Source organism: Vigna angularis, chromosome 5 (genome assembly GCF_016808095.1).
Source record: "Vigna angularis cultivar LongXiaoDou No.4 chromosome 5, ASM1680809v1, whole genome shotgun sequence".
Classification (NCBI taxonomy): Eukaryota; Viridiplantae; Streptophyta; class Magnoliopsida; order Fabales; family Fabaceae; genus Vigna; species Vigna angularis.
In genome coordinates, this window is record NC_068974.1 from 11,132,399 (window position 1) to 11,146,774 (window position 14,376).

The 14,376-nt window shown below is 38.1% G+C and overlaps 1 protein-coding gene and 1 long non-coding RNA gene across 2 annotated transcripts; both read right to left on the reverse strand.

Moving 5' to 3' along the window:
* Nucleotides 1-6,612: 6,612 nt before the first annotated feature.
* LOC108339189 (uncharacterized) lies at nucleotides 6,613-7,491 on the reverse strand. Its single transcript, XM_017576331.1, has one exon. The coding sequence runs from the start codon at nucleotides 7,489-7,491 to the stop codon at nucleotides 6,613-6,615; it is 879 nt and encodes a 292-aa protein (XP_017431820.1).
* Nucleotides 7,492-12,325: 4,834 nt separating this feature from the next.
* Nucleotides 12,326-14,067, reverse strand: LOC128196441 (uncharacterized). The gene is made up of 4 exons (XR_008248741.1): nucleotides 13,960-14,067; nucleotides 12,707-13,032; nucleotides 12,519-12,609; nucleotides 12,326-12,434 (listed from the first exon to the last, which is right to left on the reverse strand). It is a non-coding gene; the product is annotated as an uncharacterized LOC128196441 (long non-coding RNA).
* Between the last annotated feature and the right edge of the window lie 309 nt (nucleotides 14,068-14,376).

Here is a 14,376-nt window from a genome sequence, read left to right on the forward strand (position 1 = left end):
TCAACATCTTTATCCACGTATGCAAATGTTCTAATTAATCCATTATGTAATCTTGATCTACACATTAAACCAGGACAAAGCATACAAGCAAAATAACACTTTGCAGTACATGCATTAATGAGAAATTTATATTTTGAACGTTTATATTCATCAAATATCATTTCTTGTTCAAAAAATTTTTATCATATGTCATGTCAATAATAAATGTATCTTATTTAGTTCAACGTTCAAATATTGACAGACAATACAAAGCGTTTATGCGCTTGTGAAATGAAAAGCCTTCGTAAGATTTGTTTTTCTGATGCACCTTTCATTAGATTATCTCTTCTATAAGATGTTTCTATTGATAACATGTTTAAGACCATGTCTCTCATTAAAATTTATTGAATATATAATGTTTAGGCTTCCAATAATTTGTTCTTATCAAGGATAGATATATTAGTTTCAGCACATGAGAACTTATCCTGATATTTTTGCATTGTCTTTCTTAAATGATGCTTGTCGAAATTCATCTTTGTAAAACATATTTGTTCGTGACAGCTTCTCACGCTTGTTGTTTTACAAGATTCTCTTAGACACTTTTTCACTCATCACTTTGTGAATGTGATTATATTTTACGCATAGTGTCTCACAATTTTATGTAGGTTCTTCCTACTGATCAGATGTTTCTATTTAAGAGTGTGGCATATCATTTTGACTCATTTCTTTCTTTAAGTCAATACATTTTCCAAAAGCTTTATTTCTTGATCATTTAAGCTTATTATTTTACAAGGTATTCTTATGAACTTTTCTCATTGATTAGACATTTTCACTTGATAATCTTCATAGTTTGGAAAGACATTGTTTGCTTAGATCCCTTATGATAAGACTTTTTAGATAAGCCCTTAGATGCTTTTGAGCTTAAGTCTTCTTAGCCTTCCGTGTTTTTACTAGATGCTTCTAGATAATTTGAGCCTAATTCTTTTGGTTTTTATTTCTTGGTCGAACAATTATCTGGATGATTCTATTTCATAGATATTTTTGATAGTTCTAAGATATTTTTCTTAATATTCAAACACTCTCTGTTGTGATCAATTAGGGATATATCTATGTTTTCTTTTTTATGTATCTATGTTCTCTTTTCTCATACACTTGTTTCCTACAAGGTTCTTTAGCAGTTTATTGTCTAAGTCTACTTTCTTTGGGTTATGTATGTTCATTATCTTTAGATTCTCTTCTTTCTAAGATGATATTTCATTTAATGTTATTTGTTAAACTTCAAAACCAGAGATGTTAGATGATCCACTTTCTCTAGATGATCTTGTCTCAAAAATGTTCAATTGTTAATCTCTTTAAAAAGAGGAATTAATTTATCAACTAAAATAAATAAACAAGTTACAATAATTGAGTAAAGTGAAAGTTCAGAAAGCACCTCTCTTAACAGATAAGAGATGAAAAACACTTCCTTTTGACCAACAAAAGGATGAATACAGCTTGACTTTGCTTTGCAGATATGCTTCACCACTTAGACCCACTAAGATAAGCACTTCCTTCTACAAGCACGAAGTTCACAAGCTCCCTTTTCACAAACACAGAGATTTTCTCTTACGCACACAACTCTAATACTCTTAGTGAAAAGTTTTTAAGTTAGGTTTAAGTTAAGTATTTATAGACTCTTTCGTTTGAAAATTAAGTTAGAAAACTAAGAGTCAAGTTCGCAACTCCCACTGATAATCAATTATCATAACTGATAATCAATTATTCCATAAAATTTTTCAAATAACAATTTCTTTCTATGATAATCGATTATCCTCGGTGATAATCAATTATCACAGAGGCATTTCTAAAATTCTTGACTTTAATTGGATAATCGATTATCATTAGTGATAATCAATTATCGTAGAGGCTTGTATGAAAAATTAATTTTTTTTTTCTGAGTGCTCTACTACTTGAGTTCTACCTATTGACACTTGAACTACTAAATTAAATATAATACACAAATTAAAGGACTTTAATAACTAAACTCTTAAGGCTTTAATGTATCTCATGAATCCAAGCATTCTTTAACTCTTCAACATTTCTTCATGAAACATCATCAACAAAATCATTTATTGAAGCAAGATGTTCATCTTCTTCTTTTGCTAGCATTAATGTCACATGTTCCCACAATATCAAGAGATTTTTCATCAGCAAGGTAAATCTTCCCAAACTTTCTAGAAACGTAGTTAAATAATACTTCTAAGGAAGGTGTAGTATGAAATGATGCACCTGAGTCCATAATCCATGAGTCAATGAAACTATCTAAACTACATAATAATGCATTTGCAATTTCATTTGTTGTTGCATTTGTTGATTGATCATCATCTTGTTTCTTTTTATTTTTGTTCTTCCTTGAAGCCTAACATTGGTTTGTAAAGTGACCATTTTTCTAACAATTGCAACAGTATCATTTTTGTAATTTTTCTTATGGTCTCACTCTACACTTTGATCTGCATCGGCCTTGATTAAGACCTTTTTGACTATTTCTTCCTCTATTTTCAACACTCAATGTTGAACCGCAATTAGAACTGAAAGATTCCACTAAAATTCTCCTGCGAATATCTTTGCTTAAGATCAAATTATAGATGTTATCAAACTTCAACTTGTTGTTGCTTGCAAAAATACTAACTATAGTAATAGTTGCACCTCAACTTTCTAGAAGAGATGATAATAAAACTAATATTTTTATTTCATCATCACAAGTTATCTACATGGATGTCACTTGTGCAACATTGTATTAAATTCACTAATAAGATGAGTAACCTAGTTACCTTCACCCATTTTAAGGTTGACAAGTATGTGAATCAAATACACTTTATTAGTTGTAGATGGCTTCTTATACATATTTGACAATGCCTGCATCAAATCTACGGTTGTTTTCTTATTCATAATGTTGAATGCAATATTCCTAGCTAATGTCAGTCAGATCACACTAAATGTATACCAATCTAAAAACTCCCAATCTAACTACTCCATATCTTCTAAATTTTGCCCTCTTAAGGGTAGATACAACTTCTTTTGATCAGGTAGTCACTGTCATCCAACTTCTCAATCTTCACCTTCTCATGTCATTGCTCTCGCTACTTTTGAAGAAATCTCTCACGACTTCTCTAAAGCAAGATTGCCAAGAAAAAAGAGAACCACATCTTTTCTAATGTGAAAGATCAGACAAAGCTACAACTACAGAGCATGTTAAGAAATTAGCTATTGATACCAATTGTTAGGAACAAGACAATAAAAAGAAGGGAGAGAAATAAACAAATTTAATGTGGTTCAACTTACAAATGTATGAGTACTATTGTAGTCTTACGTCCACACTACACTAGCAAGTATATTTATTTTGATGTATCATTGTAAATACTCAGGGTATACAATATACAATATGATGTAGAATGAGAAAAAGGTGTTTTATTCAATAAACAGAGGTGGCTTATATAAGCGTTTACACTAACTGTAAAACTGAAAATGCCATACTAGCACTAAGATAGGCACGCATGTAACCACCTAAGACTATTTCACTCCTATAAAACAGGAACTTATTAGTACGTGACAGAAACCAAATAACAGAAACTTAATAACTTAACATTCCCTCCCGTAAGCTAAATGGCTGCATTTAGATTATTTCAGTGATTGTCGTTACTCCAAGCATATGTCGGATTTTTTCAAACTGGTCAAGCTTCAATGCTTTAGTCATTATGTTAGCTACTTGCTCATTGGAACAGCAGTACGTTAAACTAACTACTTGATCATTAACCAAGTCTCTTAGAAAATGAAATCTTACTCCTATATGCTTGCTCCTCCCATGAAAGATTGGATTTTTCGATAATTGAATGGTAGAACTGTTATCACATAAAATTTCAATTGCTTCCTTTTCTGCTGAACCAAGATGCTCCAAAATTCTTTGAATCCAAATACACTGGCAGGCACAAGATGCTACGACAATGTATTCACCCTCGGTGGTGGATAGGCTTACCATAGGCTGTTTTTTAGATATCCACGAAACTGCTCCATTTCCAATCAGAAAAACTGCTTCAAATGTGTTTCTTCTATCATCTAAGTCACTCCAAACATTAAATCTGGTCGAGTCACTGTTAGATACATGAGGCTCCCAACAGCTTGTTTGAATTTGCTAGTGTCTACTACAACACCTTCAATATCCTTGGAGAGTATTGAACCTGGAACCATTGGATTTTGCACCGAGTTACTTTCAGTCATGTTGAATCGAGCTAGTACATCATGAGCATATTGTCTTTGACAAATGAAGATTCCTGTGTTTCTTTGTATAACTTCGATTCCTAGGAAGTGTCTCATTTTGCCTAAGTCAGTCATATCAAACTCTGCCTTCATTGAGTTTTTAAACTCTTCACACATATATTTGTTATTGCTAGTGAAAATTAAATCGTCAACATAGAGACTGATAATTAAAATGTTATCGTGAGTCCTTTTTGTGAACAAGGTGTGTTCACTCGAGCATCGTTCAAAGTGTTCTTTTGCAAAGTAAGCTTCGATCTTGCTATACCAAGCTCTTGGAGCTTGTTTAAGCCCATATAGTGTTTTCTTGAGATGGTAGATGTGATCTTCTTTTCCTTTCTTGATGAAACCTTCAGGTTGTTGGACATATACTTCTTCCAAGAGCTCACCATGTAAGAAGGCGCTTTTGACATCAAGTTGCATTACTTCCCATGCATTTTGAGCTGCTAGAGCTAATATCAGTCTCACAGTGTCAAGTCATGCCACTGGAGCGAAGACTTCAGTATAATCTATTCCAAAACGTTGTGCATACCCTTTGGCCACTAGTCTAGCCTTATACTTCTCTATGTGGCCACTTTCATTAAACTTGGTCTTAAAAATCCACTTGACACCAATGGGTGTTACTCCCTCTGGTGGATTCACAAGTTCCCATGTATGATTCTTTTCTATTGCTGTCATCTCTTCATCCATAGCCTCTCTCCATTATTGATTTATGCACGCCTCTTTAAATGATTGGGGATCTCTAGACTCAGTCATCATCAGTGCCAGTAAATTTTCCTCTTCTACTGAAAAAGTGGTCTCGTAATCACATAGCCATGCTGGTTGTCTTCGTGATCTTGGGCCCAAGACTTCTGTTGAGGAATCAATGTGTTCTGAATTGGAAGCTGGTTTGTGCACTTCGTTATTACTAGTTGGTATTTCATGTGATGTAGACTCTGCATGTTCATTTACTAGGTCTATTGTGACTGCTTCATTTTCTGCATTTTCATTCACTAGGTCTACTGTGACTACTTCATTTTCCAAATCTAGAACTACAATTTTGCTTCGTTCTGTGTTCTTGTTCCAATTCCAGCTTTTATCTTCTTTGAACACTACGTCTCTACTCACGATCACACACTCCATGATAGGATCGAATAGTTTGTATGCTTTAGATTCGTCACTTACACCCAGCAGAATACACAGGTGGCTTTTATCATCAAGCTTGCTTCTCTTTTGATTTGCAATGTGCACATGAGTAATGAAACCAAATGTTCGAAAATAGTCAACTTGTGGTTTGATTCCGCTCCATATCTCCTCTAGGGTTCGCTGATCAAGGGCAGAAGTAGGACTTCTGTTTTGAACATGTATGCACCAACGTAGTGCTTCAGGCCAAAAGGAATTTGGGACCTGTTTGTCGTGTAACACAGCTCGTACAACGTTCATGATGGTGCGATTCTTGCGTTCTGCAACTCCATTTTGTTGAGGAGTGTAGGCAGCTGTCAATTGCCTAGTGATGCCTTGTTGAGTGCAAAAATTCTCAAACTCCTTTGATATGAATTCACCACCACGATCTGTTTTGAGACAAGCGATGTGGGTGTTGGCTTCCTTCTCAACACAGGCTTTAAAGCTCTTAAATGCAATGAAAGTCTCAGATTTTTCATGTAAGAAATAGACCCAAGTTTTTCTTGAGTAATCATCAATGAAATTTAATATGTACCTTTTGTTGCTGTGTGAAACAGGCGAGACCAGACCACAAACATCAGCATGAATTAACTTAAGTTTTGCTGAAGCTCTCCATGAGCTTTGCTTTGGTATATTATCTTTATGGTTCTTGCCCACAAGACAGGTAGTGCATAGAGTTTGAGGAAGTTTCATTTGTGGCAGACCGATCACCATTTGCTTACTCGCAAGTATGTTTAATGCTTTAAAATGAAGATGCCCAAAACGTCTGTGCCATAGTTGTGTCTCCATGTCTGAAGCATCCTCACTCCGAAGGCACCTGAGAGGTTGAGTAATCATTGAAGCTGTCAGATAAAACATTCGGTTACCTTTCATGTTGGTGTGAAGAATCAGTCCTCGATCTAGATGGTATATTTTGCATGTATCATTTTGAAATAGAACAACTAAACCTTTCTCATGAAGTTGCCCTAGACTTAAGAGATTTGTCTTAAGCTCTGGGACATAGTAAACGTCAGTGATGACATGAGAGGTGCCATTAATTTGAATCTGAATGCTACCTTTCGCAGTGACAACCATTGTTGTGTTGTTTCCGAGTTTAACAAACCAATTAAATTCCTCTTCTCTCACTTCTGAAAACCAAAGCTTGTTTTTGGTCATGTGGTTGTTGCAATCAGAATCCAAGAATCAATCTTCCTCCTGGACAGATTGTGGCATCTCCTCATATGTTGCTAGTAATAGCTCATCTTCTACTTCTTTTGATTCTTCAAATATTGTGTAGTGGGCCTTGTTTCCAGATTCGGGACATTCATACTGAAAATGGTCGAGCTTGTGACAGTGAAAGTATTCAATGAGTGCTCGATTTAACCGTTGTCGTCCTCGACCTCTGCCATGACCACGACTGTATCCACGACCACGACCACGACCTATTCCAGATCGATCATCATGAGTTATTTTCAATACTTGTTCCTCTCGTTGAAGACTTTGCATTCTTTGTTCATGGAAAAGAACAGTGCCATGAAGTTCATCAATGTTGAGAGCGCTTAAATCGTTAGACTCCTCAATGGAACACACCACATAGCTGAATTTTGCAGTTAGCGATCGGAGTATCTTGCTAACCACTGTGCTAGAATCTACTTTCTCACCGTTTGATTTCATTTTGTTAACTATACTGAGTGTGCGTCCTAGATACGCATCCACTTTTAAAAGCTCAAACTCACGACATAGTGCTTGAAGCTGAGCACGTTTCACTCTCGTTGAGCCTTGATATTTCTTCTGCATGGATTGCCAAATTGCCTGCGACGTACTTTTGTCTAATATGGTTTCCAAGATCTCCCGATCAATAGCTTGGAATAGGTAATTTTTTACCTTCAGATCCCTTAGATTGGCCTTAGCCACACTCTTACGTTGTTCCTTAGTGGATGTGGCTTCAATCACTGGTATGCCCTCTTCTACAAGCTGCCACAATTCTTTGCTTCGTAAGAATTTCTCCATCGTCATGGACCAAAAATCATAATGGCCATCAAACCTTGGTATGGCCGGTTGCATGAACTTCTCTGCAGACATCCTTTTACACGTACTGTACTCTCACACTTGAATGTTTTGTGGTTCTCTCACAGCACTCTAGACTCACACTCTGTACCAAGCCCCTTACGGAGCTCTGATACAAATTGTAAATACTCAGGGTATACAATATACAATATGATGCAGAATGAGAAAAAGGTGTTTTATTCAATAAACAAAGGTGGCTTATATAAGCCTTTACACTAAATGTAAAACTGAAAATGTCATACTGCAATGCACTAAAATAGGCACTCACGTAACCACCTAAGACACTTTCACTCCTATAAAACAGGAACTTATTAGTACGTGACAGAAACTAAATAACAGAAACTTAATAACTTAACACTTACCAGCTTTAGAGAAAGTTGTTTGTATAATTAAATGAGAACAACATCTTACAATGCTAAGCAATATGAGATTAAATTAATTTCCAAAATACTAACACACAATCAACGTTTCCTTAATAAAGGCCTTAAATAAGTCTAAAATGATTCATGTAAATGGAGGATGTAATGTGAATAGAAGGAAAAAGGATGTTGCACCTTGCATGGAGGATCTACCCAACACATTTGGTCATGATTTCTACCACAAGGTTCGTTATGTTCTAGAACAAAAAGGTACCTTTGGCAATACCCTAACATTTTAACAACATAGAACACATATAAGAAGAAATTGTACGATAAGTAAGTAAGCATGTTGCAAAAAAGAAAAATAAAAATAAAACCTACTATAATATAAGAAAAAAAAGCGTTGGTAAAAACCTACGTTTATTATCTAATAGCGTCAAATTTGATAAAAAAAAGTGTGGATAAAAAATATATGTTAATGAAAAATATAAATAAGAATGAAAGAACAAGTGTGAATGCAAGAGTATATACGTGAATAAGATGAATCTAGATAAAGGAAATTATAACAAAAAATTTATCTTTTAATATGGGTTCTTTAATTAAAAATAATTTATAGCTCATATTCATTGTGTTCTGACAAAAATGCATAGATTGATAGTATATAAATTAATGATGGCTTAGCCTATACTAACATAAATAAATAAAAGGAAAATGATACTTGAACAACTTTATTTGACAACATTTAGACACGGGACACGTGTGTAAATGTGAGCTGTCCACGTTTTTAATGAAAAAGTTGTTCAAATCTGACGTGGCAAGGGCCGGCCAGGGGTTAGAAGTTGCGTTTGAAATTTGAAATTCATTTCCAACATTGTACAGAGAGAAGCGGCGCGAACATTCAGAGGGAGGCTGTGACCTAGAGAGAGAGCCCGAGAGAGTTGGAGAAAGGGAATTCGAGCGAGAGAGGTCCGACGGATTGCTTGCCGGAGTGTCACCGGACAACGTTGAAGGCCGTCGGAGGTCCTCAAGCCCTCCAGCCGGTTCCGATTCACGGTCGCCGCAGCTCCGACGTTGGCGAACGAACCGAAGACGGCGTCGTCTTCCCTCTGGCCCAGCGAACTAGGTGCGCGTTCTGAGTCTCGCTTCGTCCCACCTGCTTCCCTCCCTGTGCCGGACCTTTGCATTCACCGCCGGAGTGCCGCCAGAGTGGCGACTGTACGGTGGACGAAAAAGAGGGGTTTTTCGGGTTGTTAGTCCCACCCACACATTTTTCTTCTTGTGTGTTCCAACCGGCACACGTTGTGTTCACTGAAGGTTCGTTTGTTTTATTTCAGTGGAATGAAGCTTTAATCTATGTATGATGTTGTTTGTGGATGATTTTGGTTATGTATGATATGTTGTTTGTAAGCTGTAAAAATATGACTTGTTAGATGACGGTGGAATGTTGTTTATGTATGATGGAGGTGGTTTGTTAATAGTATTTGTTGGATGAATTAAATGTGTGGTGATTGATACTATGGACATGACACATGGGTTATCACATGGAATCATTAAAAGTGTAGAACTGTAGCACACTGATTCACATTTTATTCGAATTGTTGGAGAAACAAAAGTGCATTATTACATTCAAACTGTAGCAGACTGGAAAGAAACACACGCAGCTGCCACGGTTCACATTGGACAATTGGGCTTTGGCAATTTAAGGAAGCAGCTACTAATTCACTTGAGCTGGGAGGGTGCACTCGGTCCAAACAGCTGATGCTTGTCCAGCTTAGTGAAGCCACGGTCCAACACAAGATCACACATCCCGCACCAAGGCAATGAGGCCCACGGAAGAAGGGAATGTAGCACTCCAGCCGAAGAGAAAACAGAAGAAAGCAAGAAGTGGTGTACACGTGATGTAGAGCTTGACACGGTGCATTCCATTTTCGAACAAGAAGCACACTACACGTTGGAGGCAGCAGAGCATACAAGAAGCGTGGGAGATATTATTTTCTTTGGTTCAACTGGAAGACGCATGGCCTGCACATTGACGCCCCAAGAGAATAACAAACACATCCAGCATGGTCCGGAGGAAGAAAATAGAAAAGAAAGAGGCTGCACTCATTCACTCTCAGGGACTGATAACTGCCACCTCCAGAAATGCAGAAAGAATAGCTGCACGCTTGCTGCCACTTTGGTTCAGGAATTCTCTGAAAAGAGGAGTGGAGAAATTATTTTTGTAAGAGAGGTGGAGAACAAGAGAAGGTGGACGGCCAGGAGCAGGGAGATTCTCCAACAACAACTCTAGGTTCTCATCTTTTTTTCAGGGGCTCTGGAAGAAAGGGGGACGACATTCAGCATGCAGATGGGGACGGGAGAACTCTCTCATATTGTTTTTGTTTCTTGGAGAACGTTGCCTTGAGAGAGGAGAACTGCACCCAACCCACACCTCAGTACACATCCAGCTGCCATATACTTCTCAGACGGACTCTCTCACCTTTGGCTCTTGGTCTTTGGAACGTTGCTTTTGGAGATAGGAGGACTGCATCCAGCTGCCAACTTGGAGGCGCACGTTCACTAGCCAACGCGTACGTACACATCCAGCTGCAAATGGTTTCGCTTGGAACGTCTTTGGAGAGCTTGGAATGAGAGATTGAAGCAGCACTGCATCCAGCTTGGAACGTTCTCTAATATTAATTTTATATTTTCAGGTATAGAAAGTTGAAGCAGCACTGTATCAAATCCAATTTTTAAACAATTTAAGATAGGATAGTTTAAATCTATTTAAACTGATACTTGTCAACACCCAATTTTGTCCGGATTGACTAATAGATTTGTTTTATTCATGAGTGTAAAATAAAAATAAAAAAATAAAATAAAATTAAAATTAAAACATAACAATAAAAAAAAGAGCGTTCGTCCTCGACCGTTCGTCCTCGACCGTTCGTCCTTTGCCTTATTCGACCGTTCGTCCATTCATTCCTTTACGACGTTCGGCAATTCTCAGCTTCAACCGTTCGATCATAGTGTTTTAGTGAACGTTCGGTCTTCATTTGAACGTTCGGTCTTGGTGAATTCTCATTTCAACGCTCGGTCTCCATGATGTTTCTCTTCAGCGTTCGGTTTTGAGCGTTCGGTCCAGTATGGTTTGATCAGCAAACAGTGCTCAGCAAAATAGCATTCAGTCACATTATGTGAACGCTCGTTCGGTATGCTTACTCTCAGTTGAACTTTCGATCTTGATGGGCGTACTTCCAAACAGTATATAATAGGTGTTAATCTGGTACCGTTCGGTCAGGCTTTGATTTGATACTGTTCGGTTAGGTGCTGATGTGATACCGATCGGTCATGTGTTGTGATCTTTCGGCCAGGGTGCAAAACGTTCGTCCCAGTGGTATCCGGTTTAATGTTTGATCATATTTGTTTTTAGGTGGCGAGCGTTCGGTTTTGGCATTTTGACATGCTAGTGATTTTAACGCTCGGTAACTCTTAAGCGTTCGACCTGGATCAGAGGTTTGTGTATGGTCGTTCGTCATACAGTGTTCGGTAGCAGATCCCGTATTGCCCGAGCGTCAAAAATTAGTGGAGGCTGCGTTTTTAAATTTGTTTTTAAATTTGTCTGAGCATTACAGTGTAGAGGACGAACGGTCACGAAAGATAGAAAGTGAACGAACGGTCGTGCAGTGGGAGGAGCCGAACGGTTGTATAGTGTGCAGGACGAACGACATAAAGATATGGAGAATAGGAATGATCAGGACGAGCGGTAGATGATAGAGAGTAACCGGGACGAGCGGTAGAGTCCGAAAAGTCGAATGTCTATGTAGAAACGCTCATCGCCAGGAGAACGAACGCTCGCCCTCTGGACGCAAAAGAGCACGCTCGTCCAGCGAACAGGAGTTGACGCTCGTCCTTCAAGCAGAAATGGACGCTTGTCCAGCGAGGACGCTCGTCCGGATCAGTGGACGCCCCCCCCCCCCCCCCCCCCCCCCCCCCCCTCCTTTTTTTATTTTTTTTATTTTACACTCATGATGAAAATAAATAAATCTATTTGTCATTCCGGACGAAATTGGGTGTTGATACACAGGCTAAATAAGTGGGTACTTAGGTTAAACTTTTTCCACACAAATGCGAACTTGGTACACCACACTCATTCAGGGGTGCCTAATGTGTTCTCCCTCATTCGTTGTCTTTGTGATTAATTTCGAAACAATTATTTGTCAATTTATTAACAAATTCGTCCCAATCCAACCTCAATTGGTAACGCTCCAGGTGTAGGACCAGAACTGGTACCAAAGGCTAAATAAGTGGGTACTTTGGTATAACTCTTTGCACAGACAGGCCAAGTAGGTACTTGGATAAAACGTTTTGCACATGAAAGTCAATTAAGTACAACAAACTGAATTTTAACTACCAAATATATTTGTCAACAATTTCTGAAATCAGATTGGATGTGCAACCAATACATAAATATGAAATGTAACAACAACTATTCTTTCATCAATAATCTACAACATTCTACAAAAGGCCTAAATCTTCCAACACTTGATTCCTCTGCATGTTGTCCACATCCAAAATCCATTGACAAACATATTGCTCCCTAAATTGTTGTAGTTCTTCCTGTAAAGACAATAATGCACAAAACATGAATCCAATGCAACATTTGTATGAAATATGCACAACATAGAAATTTTGACAGCTTACAGTTGTGTAACTGGGCATTGTGTTTCTTTCATATTTGTCAATGCCATCCCACAACTCCATAATTTTCAAAACAATTACTCCACAATCAAATCTACAACAACACAAGTCCAACAACGCAAGTATCATATTTAACATATCATTTATACAAGAAAATATTATATTTACAAAAATCAACATTACAAACATACTTGTTTGGTTGGATTGGAGTATGCAACTGTTGTCCCTCAAATGATGGTTTCTTGTCTTCCGAACAATTCAACAAATGTCCAAAAAGCAATGCAAGATTATGTGCTTGGAAACAACATACTTCCCTTATAAATTTGTAATTACAAAGTAAACATCAATTACTATACATACAATGACATTGTCAATCTTTTGTCGTTCTTTTCTTTTGTGCCCTAAAGAGTCCAGTGCAAACAGTCAAACAACAAATCTATGGAAGTCAAATACAATCCTGCGTACCTTCTTCCTTCTATCACGTCCTTTACTTTGTTCACCAAGTTCCTCCATGACACTACACCAACACAAAAAGTTAAATTACATTACACCAACACAATCAAGTAAAAGAACAAAATGGAAATGATAACAAACATTGTCAGCATTTGTTAAAAGACAACCAAAAAGAGAACAAAAAAATAATACTAATTTATTAATTCATATCATTCGTGCCACATAAAAATACATTTTGTAAGACTCGTGGTACAGGAACAGAACTGGTACCTAAGGCAAATTAACTGGGTACCTGGGTTCAAGTTTTAGCACACCGAGGCAACCAACGACCACCACACTAATTTTGGGGTGCCTTCTTTATTTTCCCTCATTTGATCTACTTCTACGTTATCTGGGAACAATTTCTTAACAATTTTTTAACAAATTCGTGCCACATAAAAATACATTTTCTAACACTCATGGAACAGGAACATAATTGGTACCTTAGGCAGAATATGTGGGTACCTGGGTTCCAATTTTTGCACACCAAGGCCAACTAAGTCCACCACTCTTATTTTGGGGTGCCTTGTTTGTTTTCCCTCGTTTCAGCTACTTCTAAGTAATCTGGGAACAATTTCTTAACATTTTTTTAACAAATTCGTGTCACATAAAAATACATTTTCTAGGACCCTGGGTTCACCAACATAACTCGTACCAAAGTCGAATGAACTGGGTAATTGGGTTCAAGTTTTTTCACAGCAAGGCCAACTAGGTTCACCACTCTCATTTTGAGGTGGCTTGTTCTTTTTCACAGCAAGGCCAACGCGGTCCATGACTATCAATCGAAAAAAATTACAACAACAATGTAAGATTAAGCAAACAACAAGTATACAAATCAGTAACACAACAAAATCCACTTGGGAGACATTTCATACATAAGCAAAACCATCCACAAACAACATCATGCATGTATGAAACCTTCATTCCACTGAAATCAAAAAAAAAAACGAACCTTCACTCAGCACGAGGTGCGGCGGTTGGAACACAGACGAAGATAAAGGTGTGGGTGGGACTGACAACCCGGAAAACCCCTCTTTTTGGTCCACCGAACAGTCCACACTCCGGCGACACTCCGGCGATGCTCCGACGGCACTCCGCCGGCACTCCGGGACAGGGACGGAAGCAGTTGGGACGACGCGAGACCTTCAACGCGCCCCTAGTTCGCTGGGCCGGACCGGACGGAAGACGATGGCGTCTTCCCTTCCTTCGCCAACGTCGAACCTGTGGCGACCGTGAATCGGAATCGCCTGGAGGGGTTCGATAGCTCCCAGACAGCCTTCAACGTTGTCCGGCGACACTCCGGCAAGCACTCCGTCTGACGTCTCTCTCTCCAACTCCCTTTCTCCAAGTCGTTCGGCCTCTCTAGGTT

What these genes read in the sequence shown, in the direction of transcription:
- LOC108339189 (XM_017576331.1), bottom strand. Translation starts at nt 7,491, where the DNA reads ATGTCTGCAGAGAAGTTCATGCAACCGGCCATACCAAGGTTTGATGGC.